At 43.7% G+C, this 27,339-nt stretch overlaps 2 protein-coding genes across 2 annotated transcripts in view; one reads left to right on the top strand and one right to left on the bottom strand.

The window, feature by feature from the left end:
* LOC137648188 (DNA helicase MCM8-like) overlaps positions 1 to 15,518 on the top strand; it is a 122,388-nt gene extending 106,870 nt beyond the window's left edge. Inside the window, exon 12 of the mRNA XM_068381116.1 lies at positions 14,431 to 15,518. Within this exon, the coding sequence (XP_068237217.1) occupies positions 14,431 to 14,634 (204 nt within the window). The 3' untranslated portion in view covers positions 14,635 to 15,518. The remainder of the gene's footprint in view (positions 1 to 14,430) is intronic.
* A 131-nt stretch (positions 15,519 to 15,649) lies between these two features.
* LSm-4 (Like Sm protein 4) overlaps positions 15,650 to 27,339 on the bottom strand; it is a 72,857-nt gene continuing 61,167 nt past the window's right edge. Inside the window, exons 5-6 of the mRNA XM_068381685.1 lie at positions 16,169 to 16,315; positions 15,650 to 16,046 (exon numbers count right to left, since the gene is read on the bottom strand). Of these exons, the coding sequence (XP_068237786.1) occupies positions 15,875 to 16,046; positions 16,169 to 16,315 (319 nt within the window). The 3' untranslated portion in view covers positions 15,650 to 15,874. The remainder of the gene's footprint in view (positions 16,047 to 16,168; positions 16,316 to 27,339) is intronic.

Raw genomic sequence — 27,339 nt, 5'->3', positions numbered from 1 at the left:
AGACATAGAAACCTTAAGAGAGGATCTAATGAAGCTAGCAGAATGGTCCAGAAAATGGCAAATCCCTTTCTAATGTGGGAAATTTAAAGTCATGCAAATAGGTCATAGTAACCCACAATCAGATTCCTTACTGCTGGGAAATGAAATAGAAAGTGTGGACAAGGAGGAAGATCTCATTTTTATTATCTGCAAGAATCTGAAGTTCACCAAACAGAGCATAAAAGCTGAACAGAAAGCACAAAAACTAATAGGCTTCATAAAGAGACAATTCAAATACAGAAACAAAGACACTGTACTACAGCTGTACACATCACTAGTAGGACTGCATCTAGAATATGGAGTCCAATTCTAGGCTCCAAGTATTCAGAAGGATATATATAGAATGGAAGCAGTACAAGCTCGGGCCACCAAACTAATTCCAACACTAAGGCAATTCGGATATAGAGATGGTGGACGGAACGTTTGAACTTATTTGATCTACAAACTTGATGACTAAGGAGACAGTTAATACTGTAGAGGCATTCAAAATTCTTGAAAGAATAAATGCAGATTACTACAATCTATTCACGCTTAGCACAAATCAGTCCAGAGGTAACGTTTACAAACTGGAATTGAGAAGATACACCACCACTCAATGTGGCAATTTCTTTACGTACAAAATAGTAAATACAGGTACAGTACTTGGAATAGACGTCCAGCGGATGTATTATACAGTAACACGGTAAATGAGTTCAAGAATAAGGTAGAGAAGATCATAAGAACTCTCCAAATACTCAAACTAAATCTAGACATCGAAAATTCTCTCTCTCTCTCTCTCTCTCTCTCTCTCTCTCTCTCTCTCTCTCTCTCTCTCTCTCTCTCTCTCTCTCTCTCTCTCTCGATACTACCACTAGAGAAATACGGGGTCCTTTAAATGACCAGAGAGTACTTCATTGGATCCTTCTCTCTGGTTACGGTTCACTTTCCCTTTACCTACACATACACCAAATAGTCTGGCCTATTCTTTACAGATTCTCCTCTGACATTGTACACCTGACAACACTGAGATTACCAAACAATTCTTCTTCACCCAAGGGGTTAACTACTGCACTGTAATTGTTCAGTGGCCACTTTCTTCTTGGTAAAGGTAGAAAAGACTCTTCAGCCATGGTAAGCAGCTTTTCTAGGAGAAGGACACTCCAAAATCAAACCATTTTCCTCTAGTCTTGGGTAGTGCCATAGCCTCTGTACCATGGTCTTCCACTGTCTTGGGTTAGAATTCTCTTGCTTGAGGGTATGCTTGGGCACACTATTCTATCTAATTTCTCTCTTTGTTTTGTTGAAGGTTTTATAATTTATATAGGAAATATTTATCTTAATGTTACTGTTCTTAAAATATTTTATTTTTCCTTGTTCCCTTTCCTCACTAGGCTATTTTCTCTGTTGAGGCCCCTGGGCTTATAGTATTCTGCTTTTCTAACTAGGCTTGTAGCTTAGCAAGTAATACATACATATACCAAGGCACTTCCCCCAATTTTGGGGGGTTGCCAACATCAAACAAATGAAACAGAAAAGGGGACCTCTCCTCTCTATGTTCCTCCCAGCCTGACAAGGGAATCAACCGAGTTCGACTGGTACTGCTAGGGGTGCCACAGCCCACCCTCCCACATTATCCACAACAGATGAAGCGTCATAATGCTGAATCCCCTACTGCTGCTACCTCCGCGGTCATTTAAGGCATCGGATGCAGCAGCAGGGCCTACCGGAACTGGGTCACAATCGCTCGCCATTCATTCCTATTTCTAAGACGCTCTCTTGCCTCTCTCACATCTATCCTCCTATCACCCAGAGCTTCCTTCACTCCATCCATCCACCCAAACCTTGGCCTTCCTCTTGTACTTCTCTCATCAACTCTTGCATTCATCACCTTCTTTAACAGACAGCCATTTTCCATTCTCTCAACATGGCCAAACCACCTCAACACATTCATATCCACTCTAGCTGCTAACTCATTTCTTACACCCGTTCTCACTCTCACCACTTTGTTCTTAACCCTATCTACTCGAGATACACCAGCCATACTCCTTAGACACTTCATCTCAAACACATTCAATTTCTGTCTCTCCATCACTTTCATTCCCCACAACTCCGATCCATACATCACAGTTGGTACAATCACTTTCTCTTATAGAACTCTCTTTACATTCATGCCCAACCCTCTATTTTTTACTACTCCCTTATTTTTTACTACTCCCTTAACTGCCCCCAACACTTTGCAACCTTCATTCACTCTCTGACATACATCTGCTTCCACTCCACCATTTGCTGCAACAACAGACCCCAAGTACTTAAACTGATCCACCTCCTCAAGTAACTCTCCATTCAACATGATATTCAACCTTGCACCACGTTCCCTTCTCGTACATCTCATAACCTTACTCTTACCCACATTAACTCTCAACTTCCTTCTCTCACACACTCTTCCAAATTCTGTCACTAATCGGCCAAGCTTCTCTTCTGTGTCTGCAACCATTACAGTATCATCCGCAAACAACAACTGATTCACCTCCCATTCATGGTCATTCTCGTCTACCAGTTTTAATCCTCGTCCAAGCACTTGAGCATTCACCTCTCTCACCACTCCATCAACATACAAGTTAAACAACCACGGCGACATCACACATCCCTATCTCAGCCCCCTCTCTCACCGGAAACCAATCACTCACTTCATTTCCTATCCTAACACATGCTTTACTACCTTTGTAGAAACTTTTCACTGCTTGCAACAACCTTCCACCAACTCCATATAACCTCATCACATTCCTAATTGCTTCCTTATCAACTCTTATCATACGCTTTCTCCAGATCTATAAACGCAACATACACCTCCTTACCTTTTGCTAAATATTTCTCGCATATCTGCCTAACTGTAAAAATCTGATTCATACAACCCTTACCTCTTCTAAAACCACCCTGTATTTCTAAGATTGCATTTTTTGTTTTATCCTTGATCCTATTAATCATTACTCTACCATACACTTTTCCAACTACGCTTAACAAACTAATACCTCTTGAATTACAACACTCATGCACTTCTCCCTTACCCTTATATAGTGGTACAATACATGCACAACCCCAATCTACTGGTACCATTGACAACACAAAACGCATATTAAACAATCTCACCAACCATTCAAGTACAGTCACAGCCTTTTCCTTCAACATCTCAGCTCTCACACCATCCATACCAGACGCTTTTCCTATTCTCGTTTCATCTAGTGCTCTCCTCACTTCATCTATTGTAATCTCTCTCTCATTCTCATCTCCCATCACGGCACCTCAACACCTGCAACAGCAATTATATCTGCCTCCCTATTATCCTCAACATTCAGTAAACTTTCAAAATATTCTGTCCATCTTTTCCTTGCCTGCTCTCCTTTTAACAACCTTCCATTTCCATCTTTCACTGTCTCTTCAATTCTTGAGCCAGCCTTCCTTACTCTCTTCACTTCTTTCCAAAACTTCTTATTCTCTTCATATGAATGACCCAATCCCTGACCCCACCTCAGGTCAGCTGCCCTCTTTGCCTCACGTACCTTGCGCTTTTCTTCCACATTTTTCTCTCTATATTTTTCATACTTCTCTATACTATTACTCTGCAGCCATTCTTCAAAAGCCCTCTTTTTGTCTTCCACTTTTACCTTGACTTCTTCATTCCACCATTCACTGCCCTTCCTCATGCTGCCTCCAACAACCTTCTTGCCACACACATCACTTGCAATCCCAACAAAATTTTCTTTTACTAACTTCCACTCCTCCTCTAAATTGCCAGTTTCTCTTACTTTCACTTTGTCATATATCATTTTCAACCTTTCCTGATATTTACGTTTTACCCCCGGTTTTATTAGCTCTTCAACCCTCACTAGCTCCCTTTTACATCCACCTACTCTATTCCCCCCACTCTTTTGCTACAACTAATTTTCCTTCCACCAAAAAATGATCAGGCATACTGTTAGCCATACCCCTAAACACGTGCACGTCTTTCAATCTTCCAAACATTCTTTTAGTTATCAACACATAATTCATTAATGCCCTTTCTACTACTCTTTTATTTGCCACTCTTACCCATGTATACTTATTTTTATCTTTCTTTTTGAAAAAGCTATTACTTATCACCATCTCTTGCTCAACACACATATCTACCAGTCTCTCACCACTCTCATTTTCACCTGGTACGCCATAGTTCCCAATGACACCTTCTACCTCTCCAGCTCTCACTCTAGCATTTAAGTCACCCATGACAACTACATGATTCCTTCTACCCAGTCCTTCTACACACCTAGTTGATTCATTCCAGAACTCATTCTGCTCTTCTTCACTTTTCTCACTACCTGGCCCATATGCACTGACAAACGTCCAACATTCCCTACCCAACCTAACCCTTACCCACATTAACCTAGATGATATCTCCTTCCATTCCACTACTTTACCTGTCATCCATTCACTCAGCAATAAAGCCACACCTTCTCTCGCTCTTCCCCTTTCAATCCCAGACACTCTACCAGACATTTCACCAAACATCACTTCACCCTTTCCTTTTATCTTCGTCTCACACAGGGCCAATACATCCATCCTTCTATTCCTAAGCATACTTTCAATTTCACATCTTTTACTCTCTATCGTACTACATCCACGCACATTCAAACACCCCAAAACTAGAGTGCGGGGAACAGTCACTCTCCCCACAGCTCCATCTCTTTATCAATGTCTCACAGGATGTAGATACAGGAGAGAGGGTTCCCAGCCCCCTCGTCCCGTCCCTTTTAGTCGCCTCTTACAACACGCAGGGACACCGCTGGCGCTATTCTAATTGTTTTTATGTATTTTTTCCTAAATCCAAGTGTTGGAAAAAATTCAATGATGAAGCAATCTTTCTAGGATCGTGACCTGCGGGTGTACTCTCAGGATCCGCTCTGTGAATGAAGTAGGTGATCTTCGCCCTTAGTTGTATTAGAGTCAAGTTTGAACCTAATGTTTCTCCTTTAAAGAGCTGTCCTCCCCTGAAGTCTGAAGTTATATGAAGATAGACGTTTAGGCACTCCACTAGACACAGCGAGACATTTTCCTTCAGAGGGCAGATTCTCCAGGGACCCCACCTTTTGGTAGGTAGCTCATTCTTGGCGAGAAACGTTGGGTCAGGAAACAGATTCAGTTCTCCCCCTTCTGTGAACTGAATATGGCCACTATTTCGCTCACTCTGGCCCCCGAGGCTAGAGCAAACAAGAATATAACTTTTTGAGTCATATCTTTCAGAGAGCAGTCCTCATTGTTCACTGTTGATGCAAAGTGAAGAACCTTATCCAAGGACCATGAGATGGGCATCGGATGTGCTGCAGGCCTAAGTCTAGCACAAGCCTTAGGGATCTTGTTAAAGATTTCTTTGGAAAAGTCTACTTGGAAGGCGTACAGCAAAGGCCTAGCCAAGGCAGATTTACACATTGTTATCGTGTTGGCTGCTAAACTTTGTTCATGAAGGTGAATAAAAAAGGATAAACAGAAATCTGTTGAGATCTCTTTTGGTTTCTTTGCCTTGACAAAAGCAACCCATTTCTTCCAAGGCGACTCGTATTGTCTTCTGGTAGATTTAGACTTATATTCTTCTAAAAAGTCTATACTGTCTCTCGAAATCCCAAACCTTTTCTTAACTGCTAAGGAGAGAAAATCATGAGATGAAGGTTTTGGGTTTTTCATGATGAAGCGAAGACAGTCGACTTCTGTACTTGTTGAGTCAGAACTGGGTCTGGCAACGGGACCAGCTTCAGCTGCAATTCCAATACTAGAGAGAACCAATTGCTCATCGAACACTTGGGAGCCACTAGAGCTGCTGTTCCCTGAAAGGATCTCAGCTTGTTGAGGACCTTCAACAGAAGGTTGGTTGGAGGGAACAGGTAAATCCTGGTCCATCTGTTCCAGTGTCGAGGGACATGGCGTCCACTGCTTCCGCTAGAGGGTTCTCGTATGGGGCCACATAACGAGGTAGCTTCTTGTTGTCGCTCGTCGTGAAGAGGTCAATCTGCACTTCTGGGACTTGACGTAAGATGAAGGAGAATGATCCTGCGTCTAGGGACCATTCTGACTCTATCGGCGTGAGCCTGGATAGAGCGTCCGCCGTCACATTGCGGAACCCTTGAAAGTGAACTGCCGATAAGTGCCATCTCTTCTTTTCCGCCAAACGGAACATGGCCAACATCACATGGTTGATTTGGGGTGATCTCGAACCTTGACGATTTAAACATCTCTTTATCACCTTGCTGTCTAATATCAGTCATATGTGGACTGAACGGCGAGGGGACAATTTCTTCAACGTGAGAAATACTGCCATGACCTCCAGAATGTTGATGTGGAAGGTCTTGAATAGAGCGGACCAAGTCCCTTGGACTTCCCGTTGGTGAGAGTGACCTCCCCATCCTTCCTTTGATGCGTCTGTGTAGATGATGACTGAAGGTGGAGGTGGTTGCAAAGTTACCGATTTTTTCAGGTGCTTGGCCTTTGACCATGGCTTGAGAAGTGATCGTAGTCGAGTCGGTATTGGTCTTAGATCTTTTCGAGCGTTTGATGCATATCTTCTCCAGACTCCTGATGCATCCTTTAATTGTGCTCTTAACACCAGGTCTGTCACTGATGCGAACTGAAGGGAGCCCAGCGCTCTCTCCTGTTGGCGTCTTGATATCCAATCGGATTTCAGAAGTCCTTTGACAGATCCCGCTATCTCTCTCCTCTTCTTTGATGGAATGGAGAGGCGGTGTGACTGTAAGTTCCAATGTATTCCAAGCCATTGAAACTCCTGAGCTGGAGATAGTCGAGACTTTTTGACGTTGATCTTGAATCCCAGAAGTTCCAGGAACTGGATCACTTTCTTGGATGCTTGCTTGCATTCCGTCTCGGATGCAGCCCACACCAGCCAATCGTCCAGGTAGGCTACCATCTGGACACCTTCTAGGCGTAGTTGTTGAACGACTGCATCTGCAAGCTTTGTGAAGATCCTTGGGGCTATGTTTAGCCTGAAGGGCATGGCTCTGAAGACATACTTCTTCTGTAGCCTGAATCCTAGGTAGGAGGAAAGTTGGCGATTGATTGGAATGTGCCAATAGGCATCTGCCATGTCTATGGAGACTGTGTACGCCTTTTTGGGCAGCAGGGTCCTTATGTGTTGAAGGGTCAAAATCCTGAACTTGTAGTTTACTATGAACTTGTTGAGTGGCGACAAGTCCAGAATGACTGAGTTTATCTGAGTCCTTCTTGGGAACACAAAACAGCCTTCCTTGGAATTTGATGGACTTTGCCCTCCTTATTACCCTTTTTCTCAAGAGTTCTCAGGTATATTCTTCCAGAATGGGGGTGGAGTGTTGGGAGAATTGAGGAAATGATGGTGGAGCTATCTTCCAGCTCCAACCTAGTCCATTCTTGATCAGGCTGTGGGCCCAGGGATTGAAGGTCCAGCAATCCCGAAATGAGTGGTCTTCCTCCTACCGGAAGCATCTCATTGCTTCGGTTAACTGAAGGACTTGCCTCCTTGACCGGGCCCTCCCCTACTTCCTCTTCCTCTTGAGGGGCGTCTAGAGGAACCTCTATATGACCCTCTACCTTTAGAGCAAAAGGTAGTGGTCTGCCTCTCATAAGCGGGAGTAAAGGCTTGTGACTGGGTCACCACCTGCTGGGGTACCATTTGGTAGGTGGGTTGGGGTTGTACCACCATCTGGGGCACCGCGGTCATGGGAAGTTGTTGTTGTTGTTGTCGTCTGGCGGGGCGAGAGGGCAGCCTTGGCCTCTTTGTCTTCCTTTTTGGTTGGGGACCCTCATCCGGGGAAGACTTCCTTTTTGACGACATGCCCCACTAATGGAGAAGATTCCTATTCTTCGTGGCAGCTGTGTCGACTATTTCTTTGACCACTCCACTCGGGAAGAGGTCCTTTCCTCAGATATTGGAAGAAATCAACTTCTTGGGTTTGTGCCTCATCGCAGTCAAAGCGAACACGAACTCCCTACAAGCCCTTCTGGCCCTAACGAAGCCATACAGGTCCTTGGTTAGTGTTGCCAAGTGTGTCTTGGCCACAACCATAAACATATCTGGATTTAATGGTTTGCTTGCCATTGCCTCTAAGGTGGTCCGGAGGGATAGAGATGCGGCAAGCCTTTCTTTTGTCTCATGCTCTCTGCGCAAGAGAAAATCAGACAACTTAGGCAGGTTCTCACTGAACTGGCGTCCAGCAATATCCGCCTCCAACTTCCCGACTGAGAAGGTAAGATGTATTTCCTTCCAGTCCTTATGGTCTGTAGGCAAAGCTAGGGATAAGGGTCTACACTCCTCAAGTGTAGGACAAGGTTTCCCTGCTTCTACTGCCTTCATTACAGCCTTGAACCCTTTTTCCATAAAGGGAAAGGCCCGAGTAGCTGGAGCAAGAAAGGAAGGGTGTTTCTTACTCAGGGCTGGCACCTTAGAGTTAGTGAAGCCCTTGTCCTTCAGACTGCTAACCAATAAAGCCTGAGCTTTTGCATGGTCAAGCACTACGACCTCTTTCGGCTCTGTCTCCTCCTTCGACACAGGTTCCGCCTTCAGACGGACGAAGCTGTCTAGATAAGACTCAAAGCTAGGCCAAAAGTCAACATCTTCGATGAGGACGGATTCCAGCTTTTCTGAAATAAATATTTTCCCGTCTGTCATAGGCATGTACTCTGCATGCCTCCACGGGTTCACGTCAGAACATGAAGGAAGGTCCTTCACATTGAGTCTCATGTGAGACCCATGGGATGCTGCAAGCTGATGTATTTCCTTCCTCAATGCAGCTTCCCTTTCTTCACTCTGCTTCTGAAACCTCTCAATCATTGACATGAGGGTAGACAGTGTCTTCCCCATCTCATCAGATGGAGGAGCAGAGGACGTAGAGGGCACTGGTTCTGGGGCTGGAACCGACGAAACGGAAACCGATTCGACTTCATCCTCTTCGATATCAGGAGCCAAGGTAGACTCCTCTTCCTGACCTCCTGCAAGAAGGTCCTTTTCGGTGTCTTCTGACAACTCTGACATCCTCTCGTCTAGATGGATGTCCTTGATCGCATCCGAGACATCCGTATCTACGGAAATCTGGAAGCAAGGGATCTCAGGGTGAGGCTGTGGTATGATGGCATCCGCAGACGCCTTAGGGAAAAGATAGGCCCGCATCCGTTCATTCGGAAGGTAAGGCCCCGTGGCGTTCTTCTGGAAGCCACAGACCCATCTACGCAGCGTACTCCGTGCTGCATCCCTTGACTCCGTTGTCTTGGGGGTCATCAAAGGCCTCAGTAACCAAGGCTTTGCAAACGTTACATACCTGGGGGTTTCAATACTTAAGAGGTCCCTTGGTGATGGAACAGTGACAGTGCGCCCTGCACTCCTCATGGCCGCAGAAGTCCTTGCTCCTGACGTTGCAGAAGACGCTGTGGCACTTAGGGTGGTCCTCCTGTAAAGAGAGGAAAACAAAATGAGTATACGGTAGTTCATCTCACTTGATAAATTATATAGATATTATCAATAATATTTTTGCATTTTATTGCATATAGCTTAGGATAGGTAAGCTAGAAATGAATTGTGAAAGACACATACATGTGTTTCCTGCCCGGCCAATTGCAGTGACCCCTCTCAAAATTAAAGCCTAGGGTTAGCCTATTTAGGAATCCCATTCGAAGAGTTCTATCCTGTGAGGATAGATAAGTGTAACTTAATACCAGCTTCCAAAAGGTTTAAGATTGAGGGTCATTTGTAACTGATCATCGTCATCAGTGTATAGAAAGAAAATTTCTTTCCTTATATAGTAAGGTCTCAACAATAGACTGCGCATGGACACACAGAGTATGTTGGAAAATTTAACTACTGTATATTTTATACTATAGTTTTCTGTTTGCTGTATGATCTATACTGCAAATATACTGGCTACTGTATAGTCATATATTGTAGATGTTGCCGGTAAGGCTAGCACCTGGGGCATAGTTCAGCCGGCATATTGCCGGCTGCGATGGTTGCCGGCAGGTCACTGGCTGTCGGCGCACTAATCCAGCCGGCGTCTTGTCGGTTAGGATAGTGGCCGGCAGTCTGAACCTTCCGGCCAAGTCAGTTGTGCCGGAGGCTCGTGGCTGCCGGCGCACAAGTCCAGCCAATGTTTTGCCAGCTAGGGTAGTGGCCGGCAGCTGCCAGTTAGGTTAGTACCCGGCGGCTCTAGCTGATAGAGAGAGAGAAAGCAAGGAGTGAAGGATGATGTGAGAGCTCTGCCTTACTGCCTTCCTCCAGAATGAGGGTTCAAATAGAAGGGGAGAGTATATCTTTCAGGCTTCCATCCATCCACAACCATTGCCGGTCTCTGCCGGCCACAGGTTTGTGAAAGGCAGTCCAAGAGAGGACTGAAGAACACTCTACAGTAAAGGGACCCTCTGCCGGCAGCTGGCCCAGCCGGCACAGCACTCCCGGAGCTTTGCGTCCATAAGGGAAAGCTGAGCGACTAGGCCACTACACGCAGAGGCCCAAGCCGGCCCTACAACCTGCCGGAAAGCAGTGAGATTGTAGGACAACGGCCAAAGGGTTGCGATGGCTCGTCCATCACTAAAGGACAGAGGTGGGAGAGGAGAAAGGGTCCTGTATGAGGTGTGGAAGGAGCCGGCAAGGTTGCCGGTCCTACCACACTTTAAAGAAACTCTGTTCCAGTATTGGCCCCATCCTAGGCAGCAGGAGAATATCTATTCTCCAGCCTAGGGTCGGCCAATACAGTAAAGAGGCAGGCAGCAATCTTGCCGCCGCCCCCCCCCCCCCCCCCCTCCCCCTAAATAAGAGAGAAACAGAGTTCCAGTGCCGGCGCCATCCCAGGCGGTAGAAGAATGTCTATTCTTCAGCCTAGGGTCTGCAAGCACAGGACTAGTCAACTAGACCACAGGGAGAAGGTAACAATATCATATAAGGCCTTCAGATGTGGTCTGGGGAGGTCTAGCCTCCTATGCCGGCAGCTTAATCCAACAGGGGAATGACTAGTCACCCTGCCAGCCAGCTGCCGGCACAAGACTATCTACTCTGAGGTTCTGACTAAAACCCAAAACCTGCCATCTGCGGCTACGGGGAAGGGACAGAAAACCCTAGCCTAGTCCTGCTTGAATGACAACTCTAGGCATGACTGACTAGGGTTGTAGCCTAAGGCTAAACTCAGAGGGAAGGAGGGATTACCCTTACATCTCCACTGGAGACAAGTATCGCTTTATATAATAATTCTTGGAGATATCTATCTCCACCTGAATTGATAAAACGACACGCGAGGGTAACCGGGGAACATGTATGAAAGTATACTAAAGCCACAAGGCTAGTAGCCCAGTGGCAGCGAGAATCGACTACCTAAATCACCGAAACTCTCTCGTATTCTATCTTTAGAAGAGCAAATTATTATGCAATCAATATATCTTACATGTATAATTTGCCTAAAAAGCTTCATCTAATTTTATATCACTAGGAATATCTTATTATATCATGCATGAAAGTAAACTGAAACGCCTAGGCTAGGAAGCTTAGCGTAAGCAAGGTTCGGTTACCTAAATCGCCGAAACTATCAAGAATACTATCGGCATAATATAAATAGCTCCTAGCAATGAAGACTAAATAACTAAAATTACTTTATGCTTTTTACACCGGGAAAGTCGTTCTGGTAACTAAATAACTCGTGCGTTACAAACGACAGCACCCATGACGCCTCCGGTTCAGGCAACAGCTCTTCCATAAATTAATTTGACTTGATTTAATTTCACAAAGAGGGAATAGCCAACATTTATACAATGTAAAGATCAAATACTCAACTTTCCAGAGGCAGAAGAGGCTGGAGATTGCATGATAAATCCAAAATAATCCAATAACGAGAGGACATCCGCGAAAATCACCGAGCGAGATCGCTACAGAAAAAGGAATAAACATGGCGGCGATGATGGCGCCATCTAGATACTCAAATAGTAACGGAGGAAGGGTACCTTATTAACGGCTCCCCTTCGTTTTTTGCCACTTTCCCCCTCGAAGCGTAAACGCTATACGGGGTGAAGATTGCTATGTGGCGTGTCAAGAATACGTCCTCTGATATTATGCGATATCCCTAAAGGGAAACTTAAGGGATATTCGTGCCAGGAGTTGGAATTCTGGAGACCTTGAGGTGAATTCTCTGGGAATATCACTGTAGTCAAATATATACACTAGGAAGCTACTTAAAGGAACCTTCCATCAGGACGACATGGCCTGAGCCCAAAAAATATATTCATTAAATTTCTGTACAACGTAAAGTCCATCATTACTCACGAGTAGTTTTATATCTTTCAAGTGCTTTTGCGTAATAGCATAGTCACTACAATGAATATAAAGGGTTTTTTTAACAAAAAATCCCAGTGCTTCACCATTATTTAGAGAAAATTATATAAAGCAAATTTCTGAATAAATATTCTATAAGTAATCACTTCACAATAATGGAAAAAATATTTTGATTGTTTAGAGTGAAATACAATAGAAAATAAGCAAACTTTTAAAAAATTTATTCTGTAATCACCTTGAGTAGTGGATCTGCGGCCCTGTAGTGAGGGGGCTAAGATTTCTTTGCAAAGAAAAGACCTACCAATTGTAGGTGCTATGCTTTGGCCTATCAACAGCCCTACAGGTGTTCACTCACCCATTTTCCCTGGTCTCTACATGGGGTCAAGCCATGGATATCAGGCTCCTGAGGTACCTAGACAACTGGCTTCTCCTAGCAGAATCAAGATCACGGCTCATACACCACAGGGCATGGATGTAGACTCTACCCATGCCAGATCATATCTGGTCTTACAGTTGGAAGGTTTAGACAAGTAGTAGCATCTTTTCTCAGTGAGGAATCTCTTCCAGCTCACTCCTGGCAGAAACTTTTTGGACATAAAGCCTCCCTTGAGAAGCTGATTTCCTTCATGAGGATGCACCTTTGTTCATTGCAGTGGACACTGAATAGTCAGCGGTCACAGGCATCAAAACCCCCATCAGTTCGAGTGAAGGTCCCTCGAGCAATGAGGACAGATCTCTTGTGGTGGCTGAAGGAAGAGAACCTATTAGCCAGAACACCCAAACAGGCTTCTACTTTTTTTGCACAGATGCTTCTTGTCAGGATTGGGAAACTCGCATACAGAAGGAACAGATTTCAGGGATATAGTCACAGGAGGACAAGACCTTCCATATACACTCTCTAGAGATGAAAGCTACTTGCTTAGCATTACTCCACTTTTCAGACACCATCAAAGGTCACTTAGTAGTGTTGATGAGCGACAAATGACTGTAGTGAACTACATAAACAAAGAGTATCCCATCTGTTATATCAACTCACTGTGGGGATACTCAATTGGGCACAGATAAATGGAGTTCTTCTTTCAGCCTGCTTTATCCTTGGAAAGAACTTGATAGCAGACAAACTGAGCAGACTGAGGATGTAAATAGGTTCAGAATGGTCTTTGCATCCTCAAATAGCAAAGAATCTTTTGACATTGTGGGGTTCCTGATAGTGGACATGTTCGCCACCCACTTGAACAACAAACTCCTGGTGTATTGCTCTCCAATCCTATACCCAGCTGTGTTAATGGAGGATGCATTACAATGCTATTGGGATGGAATGGACATTTATGCCTTTCCCCCTTATTCTGCCTGATCCGTTAGGTACAAAACAAGATCAGGGAGTCAAAGTATATGAGAGTAATGCTAGTAGCTCCAAGGTGACCCCATGTGGAGTGGTATGGATCTTCTTGTAGAAGTTCCAAGAGAATCCCCAGAGTGGCCAGATCTGCTGCATCAACCTCATATCAGAAAGATAATAATTGAAAAGTAAAAGGCTGAGAGCAATGCAACCAAGGTCCGCTATGCTGTCAGAAACCAATATCATTCTGTAATTTGTTTCATTTCCTCCTCCAAGGGCCACTGTATCAGTAGCTTCTATAATTTCATAAACTTTTGAGGCTTTAATATATCATGAATTGATGTTGAACCATCAGATATTGCAGATAAAATAGTGAGCTATTACAGTTGAGCTTTGTATTTATTCAATTTTTTGTATTGAATTATTACATGTTTAAATAATTAGAAATTTTTTTAGGATTTTTTCTATTACATCAATAAATATTAATATGATCCAAAATCACAGAAGAAACAATGTCTTATTCTACAAAAGTTTATCAATTCAATTTCTTGAATTTAAGTACTGTATTAAATAATGACATGTCTGAATAATTAGATGACTTACCAGTATTTTTTCTATCAAATTATTGAATATAATAAATATGACAATGTTTGGTGATTTCACTTAAAATCTTCCACTATGTATTATCATGTATGATTTCTTCTTCGAAACAATAAATGTTAAAGGAGGTTCAGTTACCCATTTTTTTTTTCAGATGAAAAAGTTTATTGCAGCTCTGCAAAGAATGTCAGATAACACTTACAAGTCAACATATAGTATAGATGAACTGAGGCAATTGGCCCGACAAGTGAATATACAAGTTAGTGATTTTAGAGACTTTCTTGAAAGTTTAAATCACCAAGGGTACTTATTGAAAAAAGGTTCTAATGTCTATCAACTCATGACTGCTAATTGTTAATGACTGATTTTGATTTTATTTGAGAAGTAAATTTTTGTTGATATTGGATTAAAGTGTTTTGGTAGACAGTGGATTAAATTGTATTTGTAGATATATAAGTAATGAAGTACATTATTTATAAAGGTAGATCAATTAAAGAATCCATTTAAAAAGAGAAAGGTGTTGAGTTTCAAGAATGTTTAAACCAAAAAAATCATTGCTATTGTTACTGTGTTTAAGTGAATTGTGTATTTCCAGCAGATTTTCTGATTTGTTTGAAAGGATTCTGGTGAAGTTACAGGAATTTGTACTGATTTCTTGTAAATCAGTTGCAGCTTTTCATTTCTGTTTTCTCATGAATTCATCTAAGCCTAATTTGTCTTGTGTAGAAAGGTGTTTATCTGGTTACTAATATGAATGAATTACCTTTAATTAGAAGCAAGTTGTTTTAAGTAAATGAGAACAGATTCTGATTCATATATATTCTGAAATTGATTACTGTACTGACATAAGGAGTTCCATTTTGTTTATTTGTAATTTTTGGGGGGCTTTAGTTGGAATTTTTTATTTTGCAGTAGTATCTTACCATTATTTTCTAATATTTCCCACATACTTGGTTTACCCAGTATGCACAGAAGTTATATATTTTTTTTCTTACCATTATGCGAGCATTACTTAACGCTATTCATCGCAGAATTTAAAGTACTAGAATGCAACTTTCTCGTCCTTATTTAGTCATGGTACTAAAAGTAGAATGTTTACCCTTATAGCTTTAAAGATTTTTGTTTATTCTATACTGTATATTCTTTGAGTGCTGACAATATATTTTAGTAGCAATGCTGCAGAATCTAAAGTATTTTGGGACCACTGCTGCTGACATAACTTTAGTAAATATTTATATTAATGATGTTCACATTTTCCTTATGACTTATCAGTAAAGCATACCTGGAAATTAACAATGGAATTTGAAAGGAATCAGTTTTATAAAAATATTTAATGTAAAAATCCATGTGATAACAGGAATAATATGGATTACTTTAACTGAAGATACTATATTGTATATGCTGAATATATTTCATTAAAGATTTTTCAACAAAAAACTAACTTTGTTATACTTACATTAGTATGAAACATTTAAATATATAATGACTGAAGGTACGAAAAGTTAATTACAAAATCAGAGAGGCAGCTTCAAGAATTGTACATTACACACAAGAATGATATCTTATTGAGAAAAAAATAAAATAAAAAAGGATATATATTATTTTTTGCATATAGAAGAGGTTTGAAGGTCTTCCATCTGGTGTAATAGGTTAGCAACTGTGTAGCGAAGGTGATGAAATTTAGCTACTGGGACTTGAAAGGTGTAAGTAGACCCATTGTTCAGCTCCAGCCGAAGCATTACCACAGGCTCCAAGACACGTGACAGCCAGCTTAAAGAGAAGAAATACAGTGGCTTCCTTACAAACTGTAAATAAATACTGTACAATATTTTCTCTGCTGAATAGAAGTTAAATATGGAATTTTTCATAAATAAATAAAAAATAAAACTCACCTGGTTGAAATAGTTACTTCTACTCTCCAATTTAAGTTTGTCAGCACTGGCAATGAAGGTGCTATGCTGTGCAGCTGTCTGTCTATGTCAGGCCTTGCTGGTCCAAACACAACTTTACAGAGATCACTTGCAAAATCCTCTGGTAACCTGGAAATTTTATCAATTTTGTTTTGTTTCAGTGAATGACAAACAGATGGGGATCTACTCACTACTATACCGTATTGATATTATTATTATTATTATTATTATTACTAGCTACGCTACAACCCTAGTCGGAAAGGCAGGATACTATATGCCAAAGGGCCCCAACTGTATAACTTTTATTTACTGTATTCTGTATGAATACATGGCAAGATAATTACTGTACTTCTATATTTTCTATTGTACTGTACTGTAAATAAATTTATTGCAGTCCTTAACAAAACCTGTGTTATTTCTATTTGGGTTGTAATTGGAGTTAACAATCTGCCTTTTGTTGTTAACAAACAACACTTCAATTCAAGTTCAAAAGTAGAATGATTTAACTAAATTTGAAACTAATTTTGTGCAATATGTTGAGGAAGGAGCAGAAATATTTTTCTTTGGTCTGACATTGCACAATTACATATTGCTTCTTCTTCATTGAGACAATAGAATGGCAAATATATGACAAGTGAAGAGTAAGAATTCAAATTCCCCCTTTTACTACTCAAAATTCATCAAGCTTTCAATTAAATTTTATCAAGTGTTTTATACATACATACATGTACCAAGGCACTTCCTCCAATTTTGGGGATAGCCGACATCAAACAAATGAAACAGAAAAGGGGACCTTTCCTTTCTACGTTCCTTCCAGCCTGACAAGGGACTCAACCGAGTTCGACTGGTACTGCTAGGGGTGCCACAGCCCACCCTCCCCCGTTATCCACCACAGATGAAGCTTCATAAAGCTGAATCCCCTACTGCTGCTACCTCCGCAGTCTTCCAAGGCACTGGAGGAAGCAGCAGAGCCTACCGGGACTGCATCACAATTACTCGCCATTCATTCCCATTACTCGCACGCTCTCTTGCCTCCCTCACATTTATCCTCCTATCATCCAGAGCTTCCTTCACTCCATCCATCCACCCAAACCTTGACCTTCCTCTTGTACTTCTCCCATCAACTCTTGCATTCATCACTTTCTTTAGCAGACAGCCATTTTCCATTCTCTCTACAAGGCCAAACCACCTCAACACATTCATATCCACTCTAGCTGCTAACTCATTTTTGGGCTCAAGCCATGTCGTCCTGATGGAAGTTCCTAAAGGGTAGCTTCCTTGGGTATATATAACTACGGCGATATTCCCAGAGAATTTACCTTAAGGTACCCAGAATTCTAACTCCTGGAGCGAATATCCCTAATAAAAGAACCAGGGATATCGCGAAATATCAGAGGACGTATTCTTGACACGCCACATAGCAATCTGCACCCCGAACAGAGTTAACACTTCGAAGGGGTCAATTGGCAAGAAAACAAAAACGAGAAAGAAAGGAGAGCCGCTCACGAGGTATCTCTCCTCTCCCGTTTCGTAAGCGTGCTTTGCGCCGCTCACGGCGCCATCTGTATTCCTTTTTGCGTAGCTCAACAACTCGGTGTTTTTTCCCTGTGTTTCTCGCAATTCTTGGATTATTTCAACTTATAATGCTTTCTCCAACTTCTTCTGCTTCTGATAAGTTGAGTATTATTTCTTTTATGTATTAATGTAAGCTCTTGGTAATTTTAAAAGTGATTTGATAGTGATATCGTTGTTACAAGAGCTGTTGCCTACCGGAAACGTCCTGGACGCTGTCGCTCGCTAGGTATGAGTTATTTAGATAGCCAGAGCGACGTTCCTGGCTGTTTCGCTTTAATAATTTTAGCTGTTTAGCGTTACATAGGATTTCTTTATATATGATGCTTTTAGTATTTTTGTTTTGGCGAAGGATTTGCCGATTCTGGCCTACGCTAGACCTTGTAGCCTAGTCGTTTGGCCCTAGTACTGTCCTGCATGATATTCAGATTTCCGAGTGTTTTAAAATTTTATTGAAGCTTTAGGCAGTTTTATACATTTAAGATTGTTGTTTTTCTTCCAAGATAGTATACGAGTGAGTTTCGGTGATTTAGGTAATCGATTCTCTTTGTGCCTAGGCTAGTTGTCTATGGGGCCTTAGTATACTTTCTCACACTCCCCGGTTGCTCTCTTCTCTTCGGAGAAGGTGTGCAATCCCTTTCCCTCTGTTTAAGCCTTGGGATTAACCCTAGTGGTTTATCTGAATTGACTTTAGATACAACTATATTAGGGTGTTTCTGTTCCTTCCTGTTTCCAGTAAGTCTGGCTTCAGGGAGGGGGCAGAACATCAGAGTTCTTAGTCTGAGTCTGTTTATGTCTAGCTTGTGGTTGAGATTCCCTTGCTAGACTGACAACAGACATAGGAGGCTTAGCCTCCTTAGTTCACTTTTGAAGGTTTCTGTACGAGATGATTCCTTCTTCTTGTGATCTAGCAGACTAGTCCAGTGTTGTTGTTCTCGGTGTGGAGGATAAGATCCTCTTTTCTGTGAATAACAACGCCTTCCTTGCTTTGGTTCCGAGGGAGTTGGCAAGTATTGCTGGCCTCCCTCCTCGGATCTCCCCTAGGCTAAGATGAGTTTTCTTGGCTGCGGGTGATTCATTACTAGAGCAAGGTTGGCAGGACCCTCTTCTCCCTTTCCCCCTCTTTCCTTTGTAATGGCCTAACCATTGCATTCCTGTCCGTCATTCTACATCTGTACCTAGCATAGGTTAGGATGTGGGGTTGACTCAGTCCCTTGCCGGCCGGCAGTGCGTGCCGGCCGGCAAGGGTCTTCTGCTTTGAGTGCTGCCCGGACCTCCCTTGGTCTCTCATCCATGTTTGTCTGTAGAGCCAGATGGCATTGGTCAGGAAGCCTGAAGTTATATTCTCCCCTTCCTTATGTGCACTCTTTCGGGTTGCCGGGTTATGAGGTAGTACAGTCTCTTATCCCGGCATCCATTCTGTTTTTCTTCTAGTGTTGTACCCTAGCCCGGCTGCCGGCCTGAGTGGTCGGCAGTCGGAGTTCTCAGGTTCTTTTGCTGCCGGCAGGCATTGGTTGTATACCTTTGCCGGCCGGCTATATATCACACCATTGTCTGCTGGCCACTACGATTAGTGGCCGGCAGCCGGGTGCCATCTTGTGTAGTTGCCGGCCGGCACATGCATTTGAACCAGCGTTCTTCCACCTTATAGTTCATAAGTAGTATACTTTAGAACTAGTTAAAGTGTCGGCCGGCACATTACCTTCTATACTGTAGCCAGTATTTTTCAGTATAGTATATACTGTAGGGAGAAAACTATAGTATAGTATTTGTTACAATGCTAAGTTTTTCTAACACTTTTGTGTTGTCTCGCACAACCCTTTGGTGTAACCTTACAGATAAAGAAAGTGAGTTCTTTCTTGTCTACTCTCCAGCATTGTAAAATCATTTTTTGGGTGTGAGCTACACCTGTTTCCTCTGGAAATTATTCATTGGTTGCTCTAGAATAGATTAACCATACGATTTTATTATCTGAAGGTTGCAGCAATTGACTGTGCGGGAAATACAAGTGTGTGTCTTTCCTTTCTAGTTTAGTTGTGCTAAGCTATGTATATCCAGTGATACGTAGTTCACTTGATACTCATGGAATTTTCTTCTCTTTACAGGAGGACCATCCGAAGTGTGGAAGCGTTTTCTGCAACGTCCGCAGCAAGAACTTCTGCGGACATGATTTGTGTAGGAGGCACGCAGCATGCGCAGTCTCCAAAGGTGATCTCCGTGTTGGGACCCGCAGGTATGTACCGTGTGCACAAACCTGATTACTGAGGCTTTTGATTCCCCTAAGACGGTGGAGTCAAGGGACGCAGCAAAGGAGAAGCTTCATACCTGGGTAAGGGGCTTTCAGAAGAACACTTCTGGGCCCTATCTTCCAAGAGAGAAGATGAGGGCTTACCTTTTCCCCAGGGCATCAGCTGATGCAGTGATTCCCCAGCCTCAAGTGGAGATACCAGTGGTTCAGATCCCTGTGGATTCTGAAGTCGCGGACGCCCTGCAGGACATCCAATTGGACGATAGGATGTCGGAGGTGTCCGAACGTCTGGAAGATGACCTTCTGGCAGAAGACCAGGATGAAGAGCAGGCTCCAGACAATGAAGAGGAAGAGGTCGACGAGGTGTCGGCTACTCCGGTTCAGGCCCCTGAACCTATTCCCTCAACATCGTCCTCTCTCCCAGAGGAGCTGGGAAAGACCCTTTCCTCCATCGTTGGAATGATCTAACAGATGCAGAGGGAGAATAATGAGAAGGCGGCTGCAATGGAGCTGGAGATAAGGAGACTTGCAGCATCACGTGGACCCCAGAAGAAGCTCAGCGTGAAAGACCTTCCCTTGTGCTCAGATGTTAACCCTTGAAAGTATGCCGAGCACATGCCTATGACGACGGGAAAAATCGTCATTTCGGAGAAGTTGGGCTCAGTGCCCCTTGAGGAGGTGGAATTCTGGCCCAGCAAGGAGTCGTATCCGGACTGTTATGTCCGTCTAAGGAAGGAACCAGCCTCAAAGGAAGAAACAGAGCCGAAGGAGGTCATAGTTTTGGACCACGCTAAGGCTCAAGCTTTATTGTCAAGCTCAATGAAAGAGAGGGGCTTCTCAAACTCGAAGGTACCTGCTTTGAGTAAGAAGCACCCTTCCTTTGTGTCCTCTCCTTCTAGAGCCTTCCCCTTTATGCAGAAAGGGTTTACGGCTGTGCTGAAAGCAGTCGAGGCAGGTAAGCCATGCCCCTCCTTGGAGGAGTGTAAACCTCTGTCTTTGGCCCTACCAATGGACCACAAGGACTGGAAGGACGTCCATCTTACCTTCTCAGTCGGGAAGTTGGAGGCTGATATTGCCGGACGTCAGTTCAGTGAGAACCTCCCCAAGCTGTCTGACTTTCTTTTGCGAAGGGAGCTTGAGACAAAAGAAAGACTTGCTGCCTCAATGTCTCATCAAACGACTCTGGAGACAATGGCAAGTGACCCCAAGGTCCATGAGATGTTCATGGTAGTGGCTAAGACACACCTAGTCACAGTGACGAAGGACCTTTATAGCTTCGTCAAAGCTAGGAGGGTGTGTAGGGAGTTCGTGTTCGCCTCGGCTGCGGTGAGGCACGAACCAAGGAAGCTAATCTCCTCCAACATTTGTTGCAAAGACCTCTTCCCTAGTGAAGCGGTCAAGGAGGTTGTAGATAAGGCCGCCACGGAGAATAGAAACCTTCTCCAGAAGTCGGGCCTATCCCTCAAGAGAAAGTCTTCCCCAGATGAGGGTCCCCAACCAAAGAGGAAGACTAAGAAGACTAGGCTACCCTCTCGGCCAGCCAAGCCATTCAGACAGAGGCAGCAACAGCAATTTCCTATGCCTACAGTGCCCCAGATGGTGGCACAAACCCCGACCACGTACCAGTGGGTACCCCAAGCCGTGTCGACGCAGTCTCCGGCATTTAACCCAGCGTTCGAAGGGCAGTCAACTACCTTTCGAGCGAAGCCTAGAGGAGCAGCCAGAGGTTTGTCTAGACACCCCTCAAGGGGGAGGGGATTCAGGGGTGGTCGCAGTCAAGGAGGTAAGGCCTCAGGGCAACAGCAGTCAAAGTGAGATGATACCGGTAGGAGGGAGACTTCAGAATTTTCGGGATCGGTGGACCTTCGATCCCTGGGCCCACAGCCCACTCAAAAATGGACTGGGTTGGAGCTGGTACAGCACTCCACCCCCGTGCCCTCGATTTTTCCAACACTCCACCCCCGTTCTGGAGGAGTACATTCAAGAACTGTTGGAGAAAAAGGTAATCCGAAGGGTAAAGTCCATCAAATTCCAAGGGAGGCTGTTTTGTGTTCCCAAGAAGGACTCAGAAAAACTCAGAGTCATTCTGGACTTGTCGCCACTCAACAAGTTCATTATGAACTGCAAGTTCAAGATGCTAACACTGCAACACATAAGGACCTTACTGCCCAAGAGGGCATTTACCGTCTCCATAGATTTGTCAGACGCCTATTGGCACGTTCCAATCAATCGTCAACTCTCCCCCTACCTAGGGTTCAAGCTACATCGAAGACTCTACGCCTTCAGAGCCATGCCATTCGGGCTAAACATAGCCACAAGTATCTTCACGAAGCTTGCGAGCGTAGCTCTCAAACAATTACACCTAAAGGAAATCCAGGTGGTAGCCTACCTGGACGACTGGCTGGTGTGGGCAGCATCCAAGACAAAATGTTTGCAAGCTTCCCTACAGGTGATCCAGTTCCTAGAGTATCTAGGCTTCAAGATCAACAGAAAAAAAGTCTCGACTTTCTCCATCTCAAAAGTTCCAGTGGTTGGGAATCCACTGGGACCTAGTGTCACTCCAACTCTCCATCCCGGCGAAGAAGAGGAAGGAGATAGCTGGTTCTGTCAAGAGACTTCTGGATTCCGAAAGGATATCAAGACGCGAACAGGAGAGAGTGCTGGGTTCTCTCCAGTTTGCTTCAGTAACAGACCCGGTGCTAAGAGCACAGCTAAAGGATGCAACCGGAGTTTGGAGAAGTTATGCATGAAATGCGCGAAGAGATCTGATAAGACCAGTTCCGCTTCGTCTACGTACGCTTCTCAGGCCTTGGTCCCAAGTCAGGCAACTAAAGAAGTCGGTACTTCTTCAGCCACCTCCCCCCTCGTTGACTATTCACACAAATGCCTCAAAGGAGGGGTGGGGAGGTCATTATCATCGGAAGAAGGCCCAAGGGACTTGGTCCAATCTATTCAAGACATTTCACATAAACTTTCTGGAAGCTATGGCAATACTCCTTACCTTGAAGAAAGTCTCCCCTCGTTGCTCGATCCACATAAGGTTGGTGCTGGACAGCGAGGTGATTGTGAGATGCTTGAATCGGCAAGGATCGAGGTCACCACCACTCAACCAGGTGATGTTGGACATCTTTCGACTGGCGAAAAAGAAGAAGTGGTACCTGTCGGCAGTTCACCTTCAAGGAGTCCGCAATGTGACAGTGGACGCTCTATCCAGGTTCACACCGATAGAGTCGGAATGGTCCCTAGACGCAGGATCATTCTCCTTCATCTTGAGTCAAGTCCCAGAACTGCAGATAGACCTCTTTGCGACGAAAGACAACAAGAACTTACCCCTTTACGTGTCCCCGTACGAGGATCCCTTGGCGAAAGCAGTGGACGCGATGTCCCTCGACTGGAACAGATGGTCCAGGATTTACCTGTTCCCTCCTCACAACCTTCTGTTGAGGGTCCTCAACAAACTGAGATCTTTCAAGGGAGTTGCGGCAATAGTGGCCCACAAGTGGCCGAACAGCGTGTGGTTTCCTCTGGCATTGGAACTACGGGTGAAGTGTCTACCGTTACCAGATCCAGTTCTGACCCAGCGAGTTCAGAAGTCGACTGTCTGCACTTCATCACAGAAAACCCGGGACCTGCAGCTCATGATTTTCTCTCCCTAGCGGTGAGAAAACGTTTCAGGATTTCGAAAGACAGTATAGACTTCCTAGAGGAATATAAGTGCAAATCTACTAGAAGGCAATATGAGTCATCATGGAGGAAATGGGTGGCCTTTGTCAAGGCGAAGAATCCGCAAAAGATGGTCAAGGGTTAGCAGCCAACACAATATCAACGTGCAAATCTGCTTTGACAAGACCCATTTTATATGCCTTCCAGGTCGACCTCTCTAACGATATTTTTAATAAAATTCCGAAAGCCTGTGCTAGGCTCAGACCTTCAGCACCTCCAAAGCCCATTTCATGGTCTTTAGATAAAGTTCTTCATTTCGCTTCGCTGTTGAACAACGAGGAGTGTGCTTTAAAGGATTCGACCCTAAAAGTTATTTTCCTATTTGCACTCGCGTCGGGGGCCAGGGTTAGTGAAATTGTAGCCCTCTCGAGAGAGGAGGGTCGTGTTCAGTTCTTGGATGGGGGAGAACTGAACCTGTTTCCGGATCCTACGTTTCTCGCCAAGAATGAGTTACCCACCAACAGGTAGGGTCCCTGGAGAATCTGCCCTCTGAAAGAAGATGCATCTTTATGTCCAGTGGAATGCCTAAAGGTCTATCTTCATAGAACTTCAGACTTCAGGGGTGGTCAACTATTCAGGGGAGAAACATCAGGCTCAAATTTATCACTGAAACAACTTAGGGCGAAAATCACCTATTTTATTCGCAGAGCGGATCCAGACAGTACACCCGCAGGTCACGATCCGAGGAAAGTTGCCTCATCCTTAAATTTCTCTAATTGTATGGATTTTGAACATCTTCGTTCATACACTGGCTGGAAGTCTTCTAGAGTGTTCTTTCGTCATTATGCGAAGCAAGTGGAGCAACTAAAGAGGTCTGTGGTAGCAGTGGGTAGTGTCGTTAACCCTGCTGTTTAACTCTGCGAGGAACAGTGGATTTAATTGGGACGATTAATTCCGGGGTGAGTGTGTAGTTACGAACTGTTCTACAAACTAAGTGTTAGGGCACTGGGTTGCCCACATTGACTGTTCCACTTTCAAAGGTGAACTTAGCATAAGTGCAGACATGTGTGCCGAGCGTTTCCAACGCTAATGTAACTGATTAGTAATACAGACTTATGATTTTGATACCTCGGTATGTTAAAAGTGGCGCTAATGTTTTTCTTTCAGATAAACAAGTTTCTGTTTACTATCATGCTTATGCTTATTTGTTGGTTATCCTTCTCTTATATATATATAATAGTTGTTTAACCTGTTTTATTTATTGTTTGTCAATAAACTAGTTCTTGTGAACCTTGCGTCTCCTTCACCTGTGTCAATTTATTTGATATAATTTTGCATTACATTCTATGTATATTTATCTGGGATAATTCTAATAGATTGTTCCTTTATGCAAGCATTCTTTGCATTGGTTTAAGCTTTCCCTTGGCGGGAGGACTCCATGCCCTAAGGTCCGGGACGGTGGCGGATATGCAAGTTTTCCGCCTACTCGGATATAAACCTTTGTCCAATCCAGTATTGAACGGAGAACTGGTCGATATTTCATATTGACTCAGTGGTTCTTTACAAACTATGCTTTACATGATATAGGGTGAGACCACTATAGTGGCTTGTCTGTTATTCATACATAGGTATATGTACTCTTCGAGACTTTTCCAGAGTCTAGTAGGACTCTTCCCTGTAGGGGGCAGGAAGCACTAACATGGTCTATGGTTAGTTGAGAAGATGTATGACGGTAACATCTTAGGTCTCTAGGTCCAGTTGGCCGGGAAATACCTTCGGGGAGTACGGCACATTTTGAGAATCCACAGATACAGTAATGCTCTGGTATACTTCCATCAGGACGACATGGCTTGAGCCCTAAAAACGGATTTTGAGCGAAGCGAAAAATCTATTTTTGGGTGAGATGGCCATGTCGTCCTGATGGACCCGCCCTTCCCTTTCTTTTAAAGGGCTGTAGGTCCCCTCCCTACATACAGTATCTGTAGCACCTCGTGTATCGCTACAAGGAATACAGATGGCGCCGTGAGCGGCGCAATGCACGCTTACGAAACGGGAGAGGAGAGATACCTCGCGAGCAGCTCTCCTTTCTTTCTCGTTTTCGTTTTCTTGCCAATTGACCCCTTCGAAGTGTTAACTCTGTTCGGGGTGCAGATTGCTATGTGGCGTGTCAAGAATACGTCCTCTGATATTTCGCGATATCCCTGGTTCTTTTATTAGGGATATTCGCTCCAGGAGTTAGAATTCTGGGTACCTTAAGGTAAATTCTCTGGGAATATCGCCGTAGTTATATATACCAAAGGAAGCTACCCTTTAGGAACTTCCATCAGGACGACATGGCCATCTCAACCAAAAATAGATTTTTCGCTTCGCTCAAAATCCGTTTCTTACACCCGTTCTGCCCCTCACTACTTCGTTCCTAACCCTATCTACTCGAGATGCACCAGCCATACTTCTTAGACATTTCATCTCAAACACATTCCATTTGTCTCTCCGTCACTTTCATTCCCCACAACTCCGATCCATACATCACAGTTGGTACAATCACTTTCTCATACAGAACTTTCTTTTCATTCATGTCAAACCCTCTATTTTTTACTACTCTCTTAACTGCCCCCAACACTTTACATCCTTCATTCACTCACTGACGTACATCTGCTTCCACTCCATCATTTCCTGCAACAACAGACCACAAGTACTTAAACTGATCCACCTCCTCAAGTACCTCTCCATTCAACATGTCATTCAACCTCGCACTACCCTCCCTTCTCGTACATCTCATAACCTTACTCTTTCCCACATTAACTCTAAACTTCCTTCTCTCACACACCCTTTCAAATTCTGTCACTAATCGGCCAAGCTTCTCTTCCGCGTCTGCAACCAGTACAGTATCATCCATAAACAACAACTGATTTACCTCCCATTCATGGTCTTTTTCGTCGACCAGTTTCAATCCTCGTCCAAGCACTTGAGCATTCACCTCTCTCACCACTCCATCAACATACAAGTTAAAACAACCACGGTGACATCACACATCCCTGTCTCAGCCCCACTCTCAACGGAAACCAATCGCTCACTTCATTTCCTATCCTAACACATGCTTTACTACCTTTGTGGATACTTTTCACTGCTTGCAACAACCTTCCACCAACTTCATATAACTCATCACATTCCACATTGCTTCCCTATCAACTCTATCATACACTTTCTCCAGATCCATAAATGCAACATACACCTCCTTAACCTTTGCTAAATGTTTCTTGCATATCTGCTCAACAGTAAATATCTGATTCATACAACCCCTACCTCTTCTAAAACCACCCTGTACTTCTAAGATTGCATTCTCTGTTTTATCCTTAATCCTATTTATCAGTACTCTACCATACATTTTTCCCACCACACTCAACAAACTAATACCCCTTGAATTACAACACTCATGCATATCTCCCTTACCCTTATATAGTGGTACAATACATGCACAAACCCAATCTACTGGTACTATTGACAACACAAAATAAAAAATTTTAAGTAATTTTTATTTTTCCTAACATACTTACCGAGAACTACTTTCTTAGGAGTTACCTGTAATCTCCTCTCTACCGACCAGAGTTTTGTGTAGTATACCCTATACCCGTTTTCTATGGAGGGCTAACCCAGGAGTGAGAGAACGTGC

Source organism: Palaemon carinicauda, chromosome 10, assembly GCF_036898095.1.
Source record: "Palaemon carinicauda isolate YSFRI2023 chromosome 10, ASM3689809v2, whole genome shotgun sequence".
NCBI classification, from domain to species: domain Eukaryota; kingdom Metazoa; phylum Arthropoda; class Malacostraca; order Decapoda; family Palaemonidae; genus Palaemon; species Palaemon carinicauda.
The sequence above is the reverse complement of the archived record's forward strand: the minus strand, read 5'-3'. Positions and strand labels throughout refer to the sequence as shown.